The 21,192-nt window shown below is 46.4% G+C and overlaps 1 protein-coding gene across 1 annotated transcript in view; it reads left to right on the forward strand.

The window, feature by feature from the left end:
- The first annotated feature begins 216 nt into the window (after window positions 1–216).
- Window positions 217–21,192, forward strand: part of DENND6B (DENN domain containing 6B) — a 324,585-nt gene continuing 303,609 nt past the window's right edge. Inside the window, exon 1 of the mRNA XM_086918846.1 lies at window positions 217–821. Coding sequence (XP_086774972.1) covers window positions 660–821 — 162 coding nt within the window. The 5' untranslated portion in view covers window positions 217–659. The remainder of the gene's footprint in view (window positions 822–21,192) is intronic.

Raw genomic sequence — 21,192 nt, forward strand, 5'->3', positions numbered from 1 at the left:
AGATTCACAATTTTATGGGGCAATGAACAGCTAACAATCTGCTTTTGAGCGAATCCTAAACAGTGGCATAATTTCCGAGATCTCGCAGCCTATAAGCAGCTAGGAGGAGTTTCTTCAGCCAATCCCATGGCAGCAGTTCCTTCAACCATTCGAAGGTCACCACCCTTTTAATCTTGTAAGAATATGTATTCACCAACCTGATTGGTGGGTGTCAGTGGCTGCTTCATGCTTGCCATAATTTAATGGATAAAATACATTAGTGAGAGGCGTGATTAAGGCGAGTGGAGGTCGGTTTGTAAAGATCCCTTAAGGCGTAGTGTCTTTGAGAGATTGGCAGCGCATGAGCCAGTTTTCAGGGGTTGGCGTTACGACTAGTGACAGGAAGGAGAAATAATCAATGACCAGGGATAATGGGATGCAGTGAGAAAGGGATGGGTTGGGTAGGGCGAAGGTAGAAAAGCTCCCCATACATAGTACAGCATGAGGAGGTGACGGGGGCAGTCACATGCTCCGGCCAATTCTAGTTACAAGGCATCAATGGAGAAGGGGCAGAGAGTAAGAGCGGCTCGTGCACTGCTCAGGGTGTGAAGCTCGGCTGTAACGTAACCCAGGAAGGGGGTGGGTGGTCTTTGAAGGTGGGTGACAGGGAGCATGACAGAATGGACCTCTTGTCTAGTGCCCTGGACATGCAGACGGGGCGCCGGAAGGAGCAGGACGCCTTGGCGCAGTCACTGTCGAAGATGCCATGGTCTCGCTTCTCAGCGTGGCTGGAGTGTGTCTGCGTTGTTACATTCGACCTGGAGCTGGGACAGGCCATGGAGGTGAGCATGTCATTCTGAAGGAAAGGAGAGGAGATCACCGCCTAATTATGGGAGAGTTAAGTGGAGGGGGTGAGAAATGCTAGCCAGTGGGAGTGAGGGTGCAATACACGGTATAAAGTGGAGGCGAATGAGTGGTGATGGAGTAGTTTGGAGGGGAGTGTGAGCCAAGGAGGGGTGTAAAACCTAATTGATTGATTTTTAAAAAAAAGTTTTGAGGTGGAGGTCAATTGAGTTAATAGATGACTGCTAGATAAAGACTAACGAGAGCTGTGGGGGAGTAGAGCCGTAGATCAGTGACTCCCAAACTTTTGACTCCTGAGGACCCCAGTGAGTAACTACTGGAAACCCGGGACCCCCAAGCAATTTGTACTATTTAAATTTCAAGCATTGAAACAGTAATTCGTGATAAATACACAAACATGTGCACACCAAACAAATGCTCTAATAGCGAAGGATTGTATTACTGTATATTGAAAAAAATTGCAAAAATCTAAAAAAATGTTATTGGAAGGTTAGTGCTGCTCTTCGTCGACTAACTTTTCAATGTTTGCATTTATTTCGCGTTACGAGGCTCATGCAAGGGCCCTACTGAAAACCCAAAGGAGCCCTGGCAAATGTTGTCAGAATAGTCCCTGTACGGTGCTCACCAAGTGCAGCGAGTGACCCTGACCACTACAAAGAGAGCTTTGGGGAGCTCTCCACCCCCAAGAAAATTTTGGGAAAATTGTGCATTCCACATACATTTGTCACTATATATTGAATTGTATTCGCTTTTAAAGCATAGTAAATGATGACATTACTGGGTACCAGGATACAACGATCTTTGTTGGGGCTCTTCAATTATTTCCTGATTATCACCATCCAACAGTGCCCCTTATCTCTCCATAGCCCCTCTGTCATATTTATTGCATTTGTTTTATAGCATCTCTAATACCACTGTAGTGCAGAGACAATTAACCATACATGTATAAATCGATGTATAGAAAATGTTACATAAGGCAATGGGGACGTCAAGGTGTGGGATTCACATGTCACTTATACTGGTAGGCATTTTCTAAGAGTTCTTGCTCTGGAGAAGTACAATCTACGGATTCAGAGCATAGCACAGTGGTTAGCTTTGATGTACATAATAAGAATTTATTTCTACCTAAATAAACCTTTATTAGCAGCATCAGGATAATGAAAGACTTAGAGAAAACATAACTTATTGCTTGTTGTACCGTGCAGTTTGAATGCAGCTGTTTCATGGCAGTTCATAGCTCACTGAGCTAGTTTACGATTGTAACTTATAAACTGCACAGTAACAACAGAGCTCTGTGACAAAAGCAGTAACCCACTGAACTATGCACATAAAATATTGTTTGTTTAAATTCATGGTACACCTTCTTTGCAGTAGGCATATTAAACCTCTGCATTTCCTTAGAGAAGTCAAAGTTGCCACTAGACAAAACTCCCATCTCTCTCCAGCAGGTACATTAATCACAGGACTTATCTTGACACTTTTATTGTTGCTTTGAAACTGCTGATTATACAAGGAACTTTGCAGTGCTTTTAAAACTGCTGCCTGCTGACCCCTTGGAAATGTGTCACAGACCCCAGTTTGGGAACCACTGCCATAGATCATTAGTATATCCCCACACCAGACCGCTGGCCCTCCAAAAAGGGGGTCACTTCCAGTGAATGACTTGAATTGCTAGTGGGAGGGTGTGAGCAAAAGCATCCATGATATACTGGAGCAGGATAGTATTAATCTTTCAGTGAAGAACTATGTCCTGGAATTCTCTGCTTAAAATCTAACATCTGTGACCATACATTGCGATTACGTGCATCTTTCCATGTATATGTTTATATATGCGAGCTGTACTGTTTTACCCAAGTCAGAGTATGGCACTTATCTGGGTATGTGGAAGGGAATAAAGGGTATTGGTCTAGCAGTGGCTCCAAACTATTCATTCGGCGTATGCAGAGCTTATCTGGAACCCCAAACCAGCCTTGGCTAAAATGTGCTATTCAGTTTTACCCTGCAGTAGGCCAGGACTGGAGAGCAAAGGGGCTTTCATGGGTGACAGGCAGCCCTTCCAGCACTGAAAGTAAGCCTGCAATTTACTGGAAAAATGGCAGAATGAAACTATGGTGGCAACTTTTCTCTGCTTTCTATGGGGATTAGGCTCTGTTGGTAGCTGTTACTTCGAGCGTCCTAAGCATCTAATATCGAGACATCCTTCTTCATGCGCATACCGTTTGCACATTGTTGATGTGCACACCTCGGGATGATTAATGGTCAGCAACTGAAATGGGGAACGTTCTATTGAGAATTCAGAACTGTGTATTAAGAACAGGAATATTTGAAGTGGAAGACATTTTTTGCCCGCCCAGTTTATACCAACTGTTTCCATTGTTAGCAGGATTTGGTTTTCATTCAGTATACTACGCTGTGACATGGGTATTGGAGCATTCCGTTCAGGATTTAGCCCCTGATGAAGAGACGCGCAAGTCCCGAAATGCATTGGGCTCCGGACTGTTTGTAATCATGTCACTTGTAAACTTTATGCATAACAATCTATGGCGTTAAATATGTGCTGTATGATATCTTATTTGAATTTTGACATTAATGATTTGTTGTTCCAAGGAGGACAGTAGCAGTGAATGTATGTGTATATATATATATATATATATGAACTTCCATCATGAAACACTTAAACAATGATGTTAATTTATGATTTATGTTTTATTGAAATCAATCAAGATAAAAAACTATTGTTTGTATCCAAGATCCAGTTTGGTTTAATCATTCTTGTTTAACTTGACAAAAAATATTAAGAGTGGAACCTAGTGTTCATTAGGAACAGTGCACACTACTAGCAGGTTGTATCCTGTAATTATAGAATGAAACAACGACCATTCCGGGCCAGAGAGTTTTAGTCTTTGAAAGACTATACCCATGCTAAAGTAGCAATGGTTCCTCGTAGTTAGTTCAGTGTGTCATTAAATAAAGCAGTGGTTCCCAAACTTTTTAGAACCACAACCCACTTTTTAGAACAACAAACTTTAACGACCTACCTTGTCATTTGCAAACTTCACATTTTCCATTTACATGGCCACTAGGTTTACACAGAAACACAGTTTTACTAATAAAACCATATAGCCAGGGCACATGTCAAGGGTACACGCAGGTAGACAGCACCTTTCCACTATTTTCACACAGTGGACACCATCCACCGTGCCAAGAATTTGAATCCCACAGAAATATGCTGAACTCGTCCCAATGTAATTTTCAGATACCGGGACCCATTCAGCAGTGCCTGCATGCTGTCTGCTTTCTTTCTGCGCAGCAATGTGCAGGTGTGGGGATGGCTTTGTTATTTTACATTGTATTGGAAAAAACACATATTAAAACACATATTTCATAACCACCATGTCAATAGACATCTGTGTAAACTTAAAAGCACTGGTTGCAACCAGTGCTTTTAAGTTTACACAGATGTCTACTGACATCTGTGACGAGTCATCTTAACTCTTTAGGGATACTTTGTTCCATCTTTCTGTCTCTTCACACCTTCTTCATGTATGTAGGGTGAGAATGTAACATATCATTAGTTTGCTTAAAAATGTACATCACAATTCAGGATTATTTATGGATTGTTTTCTGGTGGTTATGAAATATGTGTTTTAAGATCCTTATGTATTTATGAATTTTGCTTTTTGAATGCACGTCATCTTTATAATTATTTATGTATGTTAAATTCATGTGATCTATGGATTATCTATATCCTTGACAAAATATCATGTGAAACAAAATAATAAAAAGACAAAATATATTTTTTCATATATAAATGTCTGTTTAGTAATATTGTGAGTTGTGGTCCAAATCTATGAGTGTGTCACGTGTTTCATAAAGTGCACTGAACCCGGTGCAAACCGTTTTTTCCAATACAGTGTTTTCCCCAAATACACAGGGGCCCCTTTTCTTTCCAAATAAATTTATTTTACATTCCGGCTGGGCCCAAATAAACCCCGAATTTAAGGAGCAATCTGTCCTCCTTTTGTTGGAGAATTCAGAAAGGGAGCTATCTGTAAACTCACACTTGGATGCAAATACAATATAGGGTAAACCACGGCGCACACCTTATTACTTCACAGGTACTTAAGAGAGGAATGCTTCCGATTTGTTTTCAGACCCGGCATATGTGAGATATGCACGCCAAGTAAGAATGTAAGATGTGTTGGTCTATCCCAGTATTTACACATATAACAATTTAAATACCACTTTTTTGCTTTATTTATTTTATAACAATACTTATCCCAATCCAGGATGTCTGAGTCCTTTACATCACTCGTACACATTATACATTGACAATAAATCATGTGTGTAAATCAATGTGAGGATATGTTACATAAGACAGTGAGGGTTACAAGGTGTAGGAGTCACATGGCCTTCATAACTCTTTGTGCTATATTTGGAGTACCGTTTATAAATTGAAGTAATAAAAGGATTTTTGTGTTAAAAGCAGTAAACCACTTACCCATCTACCTCAAATAAAAATCTGTAATTTGTGTGTTACATGATGTGCTTTGTAGGAGACATTTAAACTCTATGCTACTTTGATAAGAAACTGGAACAAAACACTGATCTCTGCAGCAAGTGCATTAACCTTCAAAGTTATCTTACCATTGTTATCATTCCCTGATATTTACTGGGCACATAAAGATCTATTTGACAGGATCTTTAACCCCATATATATTTGAAAATGCAGAATTTGCAATCAGTTAAGCAGAACAGACTTTCTGCCACGTTTCTCTTTGTTGCTATTTTTTTCTGTCCGAGTCAAAAAATAATTAAATGTATAAGTTGAGGTCTAGATTTTGCATCTGGGTTGTCACTTTTTTGGCACAACCCAATGCAAAATCTAAATTGTTAAATATTATAATACGCTCAAATGGACTCGTGAGAAACCTGCTAAACATATGTGTGAGGTCTTAAGACCTGATGTGACTTCTTGTGATGTCACTTCCTCTGAGATCATGGGTTGATATGTCACTTCCTGTGATATCACGAATGTAACTGGCATACTGCCTAACTTGTATAGTCCCCCCCCCAGGTTTTTTGGGGGACTTGCCATTCAAATTATGTGTGGAAATATGGTTTCTGTAAATATTTATATTTTTGTGCATCAGCAAGTAAAGTGCTTGATTTGTTTTGATCCTACTAAAATATTTGTTTTGTGCGCACTTCAGAATTACAATAAAGTGCTTTTTTTGCATTCGTAACTTCTGAATACATACAGATCATTTACATTTTGTTGTGGGGGGGCGTAGCTTGGACGCTGATGGAAGAGGCGGCGTGAGCCTGGAGCTCCGTGCCCGATCCTTGCAAAAATCCTGTTTATCCCTCACCACCGCAAATAAGACCCAGCACACCGGGTCTCTGAAGTACTCACTGTAGGAGAGTAGGGTCTGCAATCCTATGGTCACCCCAGATTTTTGCTTTTTGCTTCACTGGTTTACGACTTTCCCTGGCTGTGGGCCTGCCAATCAGACCCACAGCCTAGCTGTTCTCTTTCTAAATTGACATCCATGTACTTTAGGTGCATTTACCAATTGGTATTGGGTCACTCTTGTAAGTCCTTGTACAGTGTACCATAGGTACCCAGGGCATAAGTGAAACCAAGGCCTACCAGGGGCTGCAGAATGTATTATGCCACCCCTGGCTGGCCATCCAAATCTGACACAACTGGCTGATCAATCAGCTGTGGCAAGGTGGTGTAATCACCCTTTGCTTTAGATATAGTATACCTGTATCTAAACCTAAAATGGACACATATCCTCCTATAAGTCACTCCTATGGCAGGCCTTAACAATCCTGGAGGCAGAGTGCTTGGAATTATGTGAGATAGTGCTCTGGCATGAGCTGAGCCTGTCTGCAGCTTTCGGAACCAAGTCCTTTAGCTGTTTCCATGATAACGCTATACCATATACTCTTAAGTGCATTATAATCCTCGCGGTTATTGCTAACTTTGGCATAGCATTATCAAAACATGTCGAGTAAGGTGTCATACGAATTGGAATATTATCCCCTCGCCAATTCTGGCGACGGGGGTAGCATTCCACCCTTCTAGAGGGACACGACATGTATGTAACTGTGAACCCCGGTTAAAGTTAACTCGAGCCTCAGCATCAAAAAAATGGATGCTGCCACCACAGACACAAGTCTGACCTCCTGCTGCTGGAACTCCTTCCAGCGAGGGAGGCCTGGACAAAGGGTTTCCTGCCTTGGGAGGTGCTAGCACCACCCCAGATAGGATTTTGTGTATTAGGTAGGACAGGCCTGAAAGGAACGAGACATGCCTGGGGCACACAAGGTGCCCTGTGCATACATCGGTTCAAACCAGTTGCTGGGGCACTCCAGCCCCAGCTCTGGCGCTAAACCAGACAAAGGATAGGGGGTGTAATCACCCCCCTTCCTGGTCCCACCCATAGGAGGGACCTAGTGATAGTACAACCCCCTTTAGGAGAATAAAGGTAGGAGCTGGTCCCATTCCAGATTAGATTATCCTGAACAACTTTACAAGAAGAAACTCTGGACTTCGACGTTCTGCTCCACAGAAGACTGAAGAAATCTCCCTTGTGGCCAAGGAGTGACCACCCTGCACAAGCAGGCACCATCAAGCATTCCAGCGGTTCACTTTGTCGTCTTCCCTGGTGGATCCAGACTTCAGAGCCCGACGAGACCCCGACTTCCCGACCTCTACCTACATCTGCAGCACAGCTGAGATCCGTGGGTGCGAAGAGACACGTGGGACCGGCCATCTTGAAGAAACTGCACTTCGCTTCCAGCACGACTTCTGAGGTATCCTCGACGAAGTGCTTTGGGGATTGAGCAGCCCCAGCCCCGAGCAGCACCTGCACAGAAGATCAGCCCTCCAGCATCCACGAGATCTGCGTGGGGCACTTTTGCTTGATTGCTGCTCGACGCGTTGTCTGGTCACTTGCCGGCTGGCTAGTGGCCTCCTAGACAACGATCCACGACATCAACACTGCTGGTCTGGTTGCTCCAGACTGGCCCTTGCTTCCTTCCAAAAGAGAAGTACCCCGGACCCTCCTGGTCCGCACCAGATGCCTTTTCCACTCACCGCGTGGGTTGCCTTTGCCAAGGCCTGTTGATGCCGAATCCGGAACCAACATCGCCAACAGCGAGAGCCTGCGTGGGACAGCTCGTGCCTCCATCCTGGTCGTCTAAGACACCTCCTGGTCCACGTGGCTGCAGAGTCAAGCGTCCACTCTTCACCTGATCGCGACAACAGCATCTGGTTCCTTCCTGGTTTCACTCCAGTCACTGGCTAGTGACTTTGAACATTGTCCCTTATGCTTTTAGGTCTTCAGCTTCCTTGATCCACCCTTGGATCACACCGGACATCTTCCTTCTGGCCGCCTGCAGCATCTTTTCTTCCAGGCTCCATAGACTACAACTTCGCACCTATGCACCCGCAGCCCGTGGGTGAGGTAACAAGAGCATTTCGGTGCTCAAGGGTAGATTGACTCTCCTAGTGTCCAGATTCACAGTCGTTTCAGTCCTTACTAGTCCGGATTGTCCGTACTCACCTTTTTCGTAAACTGTACTGTCCATTGACTTTGTTACGCATCTCGCTTGTGAGTTCACACTCTGCACACGCGTTCCGTGGGCCTCCTATTACTTACCTAAAGTTAGGATAGCGTAGTCCCAGCGATCCTACAGCCTCTGGACAGCTCCATTCCTTCTATCGACTTCCTTATACCACTTGTTTAGTATATGGTTTGTTGCGCCCCTAGGGCAACATTGTAACTTGTGCAACTTAATGTATTTTTCTTAAGAGTCTTGTCATGTGCTTAGCCCTCTGACCTCATAAAGAGTTCAGAGGTGTATGTTAGTTAATAAATGTAATGTTTATTTTCATAACTACCTGTGTGGTGTCCTTTCATTTGGTATTCAAGGGGTTATATGTGGTAAAACAGCTGGCTTCACATGCCAAAATAGTTTAGCCTAAAACTGCTTTGTCCATGCTACCATTAGGATAGCTGGTCTATAAGGTTGACTTACAACCAATCACCATAAGGGTTGTTTGGACTGATACAAGGTGATCACTAGAACTAGTGAGCATCATATATCAGGCCAACTTCTCACACTCACGATACACAGAGCCTCGGAAGCGGAGCGGCGGGGGCCTTCTGCACAGCCCAGGGAGCGAATTGATTTTACGGAGCCGACTGGCAGGGGACGACAAAATGGCGGCAGAGCCTCGATGGTGCTGACTTGCCGCAATAAGGAGCGCGTTGGGAGCCTGCGGCGGTCATAACTTAAGTGCGCGAGTGAATTGGGGACCTGCTCCGGTTGTGAGGAGAGGCGAAGGGCGATAGCGACGAGTCCTGTGGCTTGAGGTCCGGGACCCGCACCAACCCGAAATTGAGCCCTGAACATGGCGGCGGAGCGGCGGACCAGTTGCTGAAGCGAGAGACCGCTGCGGGGCACACTGTGGAGCAGTGCGCTTGGGGCACCGTCAGAGTGCAGTTGCAGTGAGATTATACCTCCGGAGACCGGTGAGGACCCGCGGTACCGCTTGGTGGTGGAGCTGCCGAGAGCTGGTGCGCGTGCCTCTGAACACACCGGGCCTACAGCGGAAGGAGAAGGCGTCCTGAGGTTACTGGAGGCGCCGCAGCGCAGAACGACACGAGGTGGCCAGCACACGAAGGAGAGAGCGGCCGCTGAGGGGTCCTCAACAACAGAGCCCGGGTGACTGAGGTGCGGTGTGCCTGTACCCTGTGCTGCGGAGGTGGGGCGGGAGTCAGGCGCACGGCGCTGCATGCACCAGGGATCGGGAGAATAAGGACTAGAAACAGAAAACAGCAGTTGCAATCTCTGTCACAAGCAGCTGCGGAAAGACAAGGAGCATTGACGGCGACATCGGATGCAGTCGGAAGCGGAACACTTGGAAACAGACAGCAATAAGGGTCCGGAGGTCACGCCCAGGACAGCAGAGGGCATGCTTGATGAATAATCTCACTGAAGGGCCGCTGGTGGCCGCCACATTAACGTAGAATGGTTGGACACACGATTGCGATTTGAAGTGAAGTGGGAGGGAGGGAATGGATCCTGCAAGTTATATAGAGGATCACAAGGCAGCGGGGTGAGAGGCTGGCGCGGCCGCCTGTTGGGTTTGAGCAACCTCCAGTTGCCCTTAAGGCAAACCTGTAGTGACTACTACGGGGTATAGTTTTGTGAGTTGTAACATGGTTTGGATGGGGGCTGATAGTTTCATATTAGGTCCTGTTTTGGGGGGAAGGAGGAGGGAAGTTGAATGGGATGTTGTTGATTGGGGAGGCAATTGTGGTGTGGGCATGCACATGGTGAGAACCAGGGAACGGAGGAATAATCACAATGGGGACATAACCTGAATTACGATGTATCACATGGAACGTACGAGGTCTGAATACCATGGCAAGGCGTCATAAGGTACATGCTTATCTGGTGCGAAGGGGTGTCCACGTGGCCCTGCTCCAAGAAACCCATCTCACTAAGGCGAAGGGCAGGCGCTGCAACGTAGGTGGAGGGGTCAGGTTTTTAGCACGTCGTATTCGGCGTTTGCTAGAGGGGTGCTAATCTGGGTGAGAGCAGGTGTCCCTTTTCAGGCCACGAACCACATCATGGACCCGGAAGGCAGATACTTAGCAGTAGAGGGGAGGTTATATGGCAGAGATGTTGTATTTTGTAGTATCTATGCCCCGAATGTGGATCAGGCACGCTTCCTGGACCGAGCATCGGGGGCACTGGCACATTACCTGACTGGCCCAGCAATAATGGAAGGGGATTTTAATTCAATAACGGACGTGGTCCTTGACAGGTCACATCCTCCACTAGTTGACTCTCCAGTTCGCCGATTAGCTAAGAAGCGATCAGACTGGCAAGATAGGTGGGGCTTAATGGACATATGGCGCACACACCACTCTCAGGATAGGGACTATTCCTTTTTTTCGGCCTTGCATGAACTACATGTCAGGATAGATACAATTCTATGTTCTCAATCCATAGCCCACATGGTAACACACACTGAGTATTTCGCTAGGACTATATCTGACCACAACCCACAGTTACTGACTATTAATTGGCAGAGGGTGAGATCCGCAATACCTACTTGGAGACTCCGCCCCGAAACGCTGGAAGACCAGGTTTTAAAAACAGAGGTAAAAGAGGGCATTGAACCTTATTTTGAGGACAATCAGGGAACGGCATCGACTAGAGCAGGAGAATGGGACGCCTTTAAAGTGGTGATACGAGGGCTCTGTATTAGTAAATATTCAGGGGTGAGGAAGGAGATATTAAGTGATGACCTGAGGGAAGTAGAGAAGCAAAGGCCAGAACAGCCGACACTGCAGGCGAAGCTCATGGAGGCGAAGGAAGCAGCGGCAGTTGAAATAGAGCGCTTGCGATGTTTTAATTTCACATTTGTTTTATTGAGTTTAAGAGCAAGAAAAACAGGCATAGTAAGGCGGATAGCATGCAGTAGGTTTATGTAGCGAGCGAGACAGACAGGCACGTCTTCTCTGAGAGGCCACCAAGAAGCATATAAATCACGCCTACACAATATTGCATTGCCGACATTTAGGTAAAGATGCCATGTGGGAATTACAACCAAACAAAACAGAAGGAAAAACTCAACCCCCACCCTTCACCCAACAGCTCCTCCCCCCTCCCCCACCCCGACCAGTATGCCAATAGTTCGAAGTCTCCCTGAGATCACTCTCGGGCTGATGTGTAGCAAGGTGTCTAAATTTGTGGCGGGTTCTGCGGTGGCGCCGTGAGCCGTAGAATGCGAAGATATTTTGGGCATGTGATTTCGTGAAATTCCCTGGATAAGAGGGACCGGAGCGGTTGCCAGGTCTTCTGGAAGGAGTCAGTCGAATGTGTGAGTGTGGCTTGGATGCGTTCCATGCCCAGTGTGAACCACAATTTGTGTAACCAGCCAGTGTGGGTGGGTAATGTGGTGGAGCCCCATAGTGACAGAACGTGTTGTGACGCTGCCTGCATGGCAATGCCCATCTGTTTGCCACGTAGTGACCTTAAGGGAAATGTGAGCGCGTTGGGTAGCCCTAGGATAGTGTATGCAGGAAAGCGCAGGATTTCAGTTTCAAAGGTGGAATCAATATCGTCTAATACCGCTTTCCAGTACCCTTGCAGAGTGTTGCATTCCCATAGGAGATGGGTCAGAGTGCCCCTTTCACCGCAGCCCCTCCAACACAGAGCGCTTCGAAGAGGATTGCCCTGATTGAGTCTTGTCGGGGTAAGGTGCCAGTAGATGGCCAGTTTCACCGCCGACTCCCTAGCGCTAGTATTACGAGTGGTGTGTGCCGCTCTATAATATACGAACCCCCATTCCTTGGGCGAAAGTGTCCTTCCGAGCTCCGATTCCCAGCGCCTCTGCCCCGCTGTTTTAACTGGGCCGGCCACGGGGGATAACATTTTGTAAAGGTCCGATATAAGGTGCCTATCCGAGTCCTTCGTAATCAGCCATTTCTCAAACGGCATCATCGGCCGAGCGACTAGGGGAGCGCGATCCGGGTGCAGAAGCCAGTGGCGAAGCTGGAAGTATTGGAACATGTGAGGTTTATTCACTCCGTAGCCGTGCGTGATCTCGGCAAGGGGGAGGAAGCCCTCTAAGTCAAAGAGATGGTCGGCCGAGCGGCAGACCGTGCTCCGCCATTGTAGAAAGGCACGGGGATCGGCGCCCGGTGGAAATTCCGGGTTATCAAAGAGCGGGGAGGGGAAAGTTGTCAGGCCCCGTTTGACCGCTACCGTGTCCCAGGTCTTCATGATGGTGCGAGTAACCGGAGATTTAAGGAGGTATCGCGGTCTATGCTGGCGGGCAAGAAATGGGATCTTCCACAGCGATGTCTGAGCCATCGCTCGCTTGCGATGTTTTGACTACAAGAATTACATGGTGAAGGCCCACGCGGAACGGAACAAAGTAGGAATGCTGCTAGCACGGCTGGCGAACCCAATCCCGAGGAGAGGCCCGGTCCTGAGGATAGAGACGGCCCAGGGGTACATGGCTTACTCACACAATGAGGTGCTATCTTGGTTTTTAGCCTACTATGAATCCCTGTACAAATGTAATTTGAGAGGAGATGAAACTGACATAGAAGAATACTTAGAGGGGATTCCGCTTCCGCGACTAGATGAAGAACAGGCGGATTATGGGGAAAGATATTACATTGCCTGAGATCCGGTGCGCGATCAAGCACATGGCTCGAAATAAGACACCGGGTGCAGACCGCCTGACCATAGAATTTATGCACAATATGTAGATATCCTGGCACCCCACTTGCTGGAAGTATACACTGAGGCCAAGGTGTTAGGCCAGTTACGCACGTCCATGCGGGAAGCGCTGATTATCCCCCTTTTAAAACCAGGGAGGGAAGATGCGGATGTGACTTCATATAGACCGTTGTCTATGCTGACAACGGACTACAAAATTCTGAGCCGAGTATTAGCAACCCGATTACTGCCATATATGACCTCGCTGGTGCACGCTGACCAAACGGGATTCATTCCAACTAGGAATACATCTTCGAATATTCGGAGATTATCACGGATTATGGGAGAAAACCATCACGATGCACGACTACCAGCAGCCCTGTCAGTAGATATAGAAAAGGCTTTTGATAGTCTGGAATGGGCATTCCTTTACAGAGTCCTGGAGCGATTCTAGTGGAGCACTTTGGGGCGTGGACGAGGGTATTGTATACCTCGGCGACGGCTAGAATACGGTTGGGAGCGGTGATAACCACCCAATATCCAGTCCTAAGGGGGACGAGACAGGGGTGCTCCTTGTCCCCACTATTATTCGCTTTGGCGATAGAACCTCTCGCAGTGCAAGCTAGATCAGGACAAAGCTATCGGCGTCTATGGTTGAAGGACGTACCACAATATATATCGTTATACGCAGATGACCTGCTCCTATTTTTGGAAAACACAGAGGACGCATTACAGGGTGCAGTGTACCTGCTGTCACGATTTGGAGAACTATCGGGCCTTAAGGTGAATTGGCGTAAGACGTGCCTCTTCCCGATGCAGCCGCATGCACAACCGCCGACATTGTTTGAAGAGATGAAATGGGAGCCAACATGTCTCACATATCTGGGGGTTCGAATTGATCATGACGCCACAAATATGCTAGAAGGGAATGTGGGGCGTTGTATTAGAGCCTTGAAGGGGAGCATGGCGTTCTGGTCCACGCTCCCTCTTTCGGTGGTAGGGATAGTAGCCCTCCTTAAAATGGTGGCTCTGCCCAGACTGCTTTATTATTTCTGGACCCTGCCTATTTGGATCCCTCCGCGCATGTTTAAAGAACTGCGGTCATTGACCATTGGGTTTCTGTGGGGCAATGGACGGAGGAGAGTAGCGTTAACTACATTGATGAGGCCTAAGGCAGAGGGAGGGATGGCAGTTCCTGACTTCGAGCTCTATTCTTTAGCAGCCCAGCTGCAGGTGCTCACGCAAAGCGTTGCAGCAGAATTCCGGGGCCCTGAACAATTGAGAGACACAGGGATACAGAGGCATGTGCTTTTGTACATAGTCTTACAACAGACACTTCACTTACGGGATTTAACAATGGAATAGAAAACCCTGAGGCTGTGTTGGAACACGAGTCAGCGTAGAGCTGGGATGGCGCATCCATATGCGCCGGAAATTCCATTGGGAATGTTGACAGCACTACAACACGGTGGGGACTGGTCCACCCTTATGGAATGGGAACAGCTGGGACTTTAAATGGTGGGAGACTTGTATGAGGATGGGAGGCTGATGCCCTTCCAGACAATACAGGAGAGGTATGGTCTCCCAGATGGTAGCTTCCTGATTCATGCAGCGGTAACAGCGGCAATTCGGAAGCATTGGAGGGGGGGCAAATGGAACCAGTGACTACCATGGCTTGCCAATATGTTGCTATGGCTGCAGGAACCTTTAAGGCAGTCACTCGCCTTCACTCTAGGATGTTGCAGGAGGGACTGCGACCGCTAGATGGTTTGAAATTAAAATGGGAGGCGCATACAGGCAGATCAATACCAGACACAGCATGGGCCCATATTCTTGGAAGGACATTGAAAGGGAGCAGGAATGCAAGTTTCCAGCAGGTGCAATTTTTTATATTGCACTGAGCTTACTTGTTCCCAGGGAAGATTCGGAAATACTTCCGGGTCCAAGACGCAGCTTGCCCTAGATGCTTAGTACCTGGTGTAGAACTGGAGCATATGCTCTGGAACTGCCCGTTTTTGGGGCAATATTGGGCTGAAGTAGGGGAACTACTAAACGACATAACTGACAGACAATTAGATTATGACATAGCAGTATGCCTGCTGCACTGTTTCCCACACACAACCAAAACCAAAATAACTAGCAAATTCATTGACCTAGGGTTATTATTAGCTAAGCGGGAAATAACCTGGCACTGGCAATCGAGAGAAGGGCCATCGAGTAAGATGTGGAGAACAGAATTATGTAAATGGGCTAGCAGTGAGAGCTTCACTAGATTACAACAGGCCAAACGAACAGATAATGAAAAAGCTCTGGAAACGGCCAGGGCCTGGGAAGCATTGGTGCAGGCTCTGCAGGATTCACAAAAGAACGATGAGGCTTAATGTACACGAAAAGTACATGTGATACTTACTATGTGAATTGTGTTATGAACGTTACCTGTATAACTGATATTATGCTGTGATGTATACATTTGAAATGCGCCCACACCAACAACCAGAGGGGGGGGATCCGGGGGTTTAGTTGGGGATAATATGGAGACATATTTGATGGTTACAGAGGATGCGAACTATATTTTGAATTGTATGATGATAACAAATCTTAATAAAATGTTTAAAAAAAAAACATTTACATTTTGTTGTGTTACAAAAAAGGACATTCTGACTCCATCAAGATTGTCACATAATTCACTTTAAAAACTGCTCTCCATTTTCAGTCAAAGAAAGAAAAGTAAAAATAAATCCCATAGTAAAAGAAAAGTAACAATTTTCCAGAAGACATAGCCTATTTGACCTATGTCTTGGAAACACAGGCAAATGTGACAAGATAAACACAGAATTTATGTAAGCTTTATTTATTGCTCTGACTTTCCCAACCTACCAAAAATCAGTGTGTGACACACCAGTGGGTTGTGACCCACAGTTTAGCAAACACTGAACTAAAGTATTTAAGCGTCTAAAATGGATGCCTCTCAAAAGTGAAATCCTTTTCCCACTGTGTATGAGAAGGGTCTATCGTGTAGTTCTGGATTTGTGCCTAGTTTTCAGAATGACTTCAGACTTAAAATGATTTCCCTTTAGATTCATAGTGTGCATCTATTCTAGGGTTTGCATGTAGTCTGCATTTGAGATTTTCCTTTTTTAACTTGGCATCTTTTTTTTAGGTGGTAGTTTAAACCTGTTTTTCACTAAACATGAGAAAATGCCATGCACTCATTTATTTTTAGGTCTCGCTTGGCGTTGGAGCACGCATGCGCTCCTCACCTGCGTGAGCTATAGACAACAAGTTAGTTTCAAGAAGCGGACTCGAGCCCCACCCCTCGTTTTCATTGGGTAGCGTCAGTGTTTATGTTAAACACTGGCTTCCCATTGAAAAGGAGGGTTTTCGGTTGCTGCCCTTTGGCTTTTTTGGACAGCCCCCAAGCACGACACAACCTACCAGATGTAGAACTCTACAACTTCCTCAAATTAAGAACAGCCCTAACAAAATCTAAGATATCAGGACACAAGCCCTCAATCATCCAGTATATGGAGAACCTAAACAAAGTTGGCCACCAGGTATCCGACGTATACAAACTTCTCCGCCCCACCTCCTCTAGTCTCAAGATAAGACAATCAGCTACTGGGAATCACACCTAGACATCACACTGAATGAGCAGGAGCGACACACCCTCTGGCAGTCCCCGTCAAAGAACATGATCTCCCAGGTCCTAGCCCAGACAAAATTCTGGCTTTTGCACAAGACCTACTTGACCCCGGCCCGTTTAGCGGCCCTAGGGCTAAGGGAAAATGACTGCTGCTGGAATTGCGACCGAGAATAGGGGGACCTCGCACACCTCATCTTCCACTGCACAAAAGTCAGAAAATTCTGGAAAAAAATATTTAGCTTCATAAACAGAGCCTTAGGTTGTACACTCAAAGAAGAGTTCGCCACACTCACCACTGCATTTATAACAGCGGACATCAACACGCAAAATGACAGTAGCCTTCTAGACCTCCTGCTAATGGCAGCAGTCAAGGTAGTACTCACCAAGTGGAAGGACGCCTCTAAGGCCACCTTTAAGGGGTTGGTCAACTGGGTTATGTTATGTTATGTTATATGGTATATAGAGCGCACAGCTTCCCCAGCGAAGAGGCGTCCCGGTGCTAATCCCAAGTGAAAAACAGAACTAAGGGCAGAAAAAAACGGTAGGGGAAATTATTTTCCAGGAAATAAAAGTGTTTTGACAACTTTCCTAAATTGCAACATGTCCTTCAACTCCCGTATCTGGGCAGGAAGGGAATTCCATAACTTAGCTGCTAGAAAACGGAAGGAGCGGCCACCTGCTCTGCTACGGTTGAACCGGGAAAGTACCACCAGATTCTGCCCTGCCGAACGCAGAGAACGCGCAGGCACATACAGGTTCAGCAGTGATCCCAACATGTTAGGGGTAGACAGTCTAAGGATTTTAAAAGAGTTACACAGGGTCTTAAACTGTATCCTTTGAGCTACAGGAAGCCAGTGAAGTTTCCGGATGGAGGCAGAAGTGGGACTAAAGTGTGGCAGGCCTATTAAGGCCCTTGCGGCTGCATTTTGAATACGTTGATGGCGGGCAATTTCCACCTTATTAGTGCCTAGAAGTAAGGAGCTGGCATAATCCAGTCTGGACAGTACCGTAGACTGAACAATTAACTGCCTGGTAACTGGATCGAAAAATTTCAAGACTGGTTTAAGGCTGTGTAAGATTCCAAAGCAAGTAGCGGCGACCTTTTTTGTTTGGACATCAAACTTAAGCTCTGAGTCCAACCAGACTCCCAGATTCTTCACTTCAGTCTTAGGTGTAGGGGCTGCCCCCAAAGTAGGTGGCCACCAGTGGTCACCCCATAGATCTGCATTTCTTCCCACCAGTAGTACCTCCGTCTTGGCAGCATTCAAGTGGAGACAGTTATCTGTCATCCAGGCTACTACGGCGGTCAGACCCGCTTTGAATCTAATATGGTCGATGGTAGAGGCTTCCGTGAGGGCAACCACTAGCTGCGTATCGTCCGCATAAGAGACGATGTTAAGAACTTACGCTTTAGCGACCGCAGCCAGTGGTTGGACGTACAGATTGAACAAGGTGGGGCTCAAAGCCGAACCCTGCGGAACACCCTGCTCAATGGAACGCGCCCCAGAGAGGAAAGGAGGAGTGGAGACACGAAACGTACTATCGGTCAGGAAGGATCGAAACCAAGCGAGAGCCATATCAGTGATCCCTGCCTCCTCAAGTAGAAGGATCTGGTGGGAGTCTGCGTCAAAAGCGGCACTGAGAACCAAAAGGATAAGTGCCGCCGCTTGACCATGGCCCAATGTGGAGCGGAGATGCTCCGTAATAGCCCGAAGCGCCGTCTCCGTGCTGTGGCCAGCACGGAACCCATGCTGGGTTTCGTCCAGAGTGTCGTTGGTTTTGAGAATGCTGGTAAGAACTAGATTCACATGAGACTCTGCGATTTTTGCCGCCCAGGGCAGCAGGGATATAGGCCTAAAGTTTTCTGGCTTTGACGGGTCTAGAGTGGTTTTTTTAAGTATGGGTGACACCCATGCCTGCTTTCAACTGGCTGGGACGGTAGCAGTAGAGAATGGGGCATTGACAAGACTATATAGCTGGGTCAGGCAGAGTAGAGAAGACTCTCTAAATTGGGCCGGCTCAAAGGGTCTGCCGGCGAGCCAGATTTAATCTGCCTTGTAAGCTTGTCAAACTCTTCTCTAGAAATTTCAGGGATGACCAATATCTTAGCCATAGAGATAGGCCGAGAGACCAGAGAATAGCTAGGTTGTGGACCTGGGATAAAGGCTTGGTAGATACCCCGAATTTTATCGACGAAAAAGGAAGCCAGTTCTTCACATTGGACAGCTGAAGTCGGGACAATGCTGACAGGTTTTTTTTAGAGCTAAGTTCCTTAAGGATCTTAAAGATAACTTTAGTCTGGTTAGCACTAGCCTCTATTTCGGAGGCATAAAATTCCGCTCGCACCCTACAGATGGCTTTATGGTAAGTCTTGAGCTCCTTTACGTATTTGATCTTACTCTCTGAGTAGTCCTTCCTCCATACACGCTCGTGTTTTTTACACTTTTTCTTCAGACTAGCCAGGGTTTCGTTATACCAAGGATTAGCATCTCGCATGCGTCCTTTGACCCACCTAGCAGGAATAAGGGTGTCAAGTGCCCTGGTGAGCCAGGTACAAAATGCTTCATATCCTGTCTCCACATCCTAGAAAGGGCCCAGTGGATCAGCGTCCAGCAATGCATGAAACTCCTCTAACCGGAGTTTGCGCCAAGGTCTTTTACGCGTGGCTCTTTGGATTTTACAAGCTGTAGAGGTAGGGATACAAACAGATAACTCCACTAGAAAATGATCTGACCAAGCAATTGCCGTAAGGGTGGTGGTTCTGGAGTCTTCTATATTAGTAAAAATGGGGTCCAGGACATGGCCTCCTGTATGTGTGGGGCTTTTAACTAATTGAAGGAGCTGGAAGGCGGCTAGGTCAGAGTTCAGGGTGCGGAAATTCAGATCCAGCTCTAAGTCAAAACGGAGATTAAGATCCCCTAAGATACAAAAATTTGCTGACCCTACAGCGTATGCCTCCACTAGCTCCAAGGTTACATATCTGAGAGGGGCCCACACTACAGCCTTACGAATCACACCATGGAGAAGGCCAAACAGGGGCTTATGGTCAGCCTTGGATAAGTTCCTAGCACCATACGAGCCCCCATGAGAGGGCCATCCAGTAGGAACCAAAGACCAAACCGCAGCACTAAACTCTAGAGCAGGTAACTCCCCCTCTCCTCCCCCGCCCGATCACCCATTTCCCCCCCCCCCCCTCTTTCTATTTCGGTCAGAGTAGATAGGTAAATAGGGTACCAGCCATGAATAGAATTTGCTTCACTCCAAACCGCCTGACGTGCTCCCCTATCACAAAATGCTAAGGAATATCTGTTATATGTTTTCTGTGTGGTCGGATGAAAGGCAGGGATGCTCAAGTTCATGTGTTCTACGTGAAATCTGGACAGCAAAGTGCTATGCTGCATGGGCTTTCACCCCTGTACGTACAATCGCGATGAAGTATATATGTTATGTCGTATGTTGTAAATGTAAAAAAATACTCAATAAAAAAAAATATATATATATATAAAAAATGTTTTACAAGGGGAGGATGTATTCATACCTTCCTTTTCAGTTCATGTTCTGGAAGAGGTGAAAGCAGCATTTGCTGCAGAGTGGGCTGTTGCGCAGACTCAAGCTTTATTTCGTACCCAAGTTGGTTAGGATAAATACTTGCCTTAATCATGTTATACCTAGAAGTTCCAGCCCACAGGTGCAAGCACAATCTCCTAATAAGCATAAAGCTAAACGCCCAGTGAGGGAGATTCTATCAAAATTAGATGATCAAGGTGTGATTGAGTCTTCTCTCTCCTGTTAATAATCCATATTTTCCAATGCTTAAATCTAATCTTTATTATGAAATTAAATACCAGTATTTGTTAAGCGCACAGCTACCTCGGAAGTGGTGTCCCTCGGGAAGATTAAGCAAGCTATTGCCCAGAGTCACATGGTGGTGGGCTAACCTGGCACCGGGGATCAAACCGTGAATCCCGTAGTCTGGAGTCAGGCACCCTGGTCGCTGCGCCACACCTCTTCCACAAACCACTTATTGTATAGTCCTAAGACTATCGATATTTAAAGTCATACATAGACGTTTGCTGTACAGAATTCACTCAGGCTTAATAAATAATATAGTTCGTAAAGATGCAAAACTACATTGGACATTTCCAGTGCTATTTTCTGTCAAAATGTGGGAGCTAAATTTAACGAGGGTTGGCTGTTTTTAGGTCCTACACGCCCTTTCTGGCGAGTAGGATGACAAACTAACTTTTGTTCTCTGTCTCTGAAAACGGAGCAAATTAAAAGCATTTTCATTGCTCACAATTAAGCACTAAAGATGCATTAAAATCTTGTTATCTTGGGCGCAGGCGGCGGTTGACACCATGGGCGCTCGGGATGAGCAGGCGGCGCTCCTACTGGCGGATATGGACAGGGCCTTCGACTCTGTGAGTTGGGCATACCTGTTTACA

Source organism: Lissotriton vulgaris, chromosome 1_1 (genome assembly GCF_964263255.1).
Source record: "Lissotriton vulgaris chromosome 1_1, aLisVul1.2, whole genome shotgun sequence".
Taxonomy (NCBI): Eukaryota; Metazoa; Chordata; class Amphibia; order Caudata; family Salamandridae; genus Lissotriton; species Lissotriton vulgaris.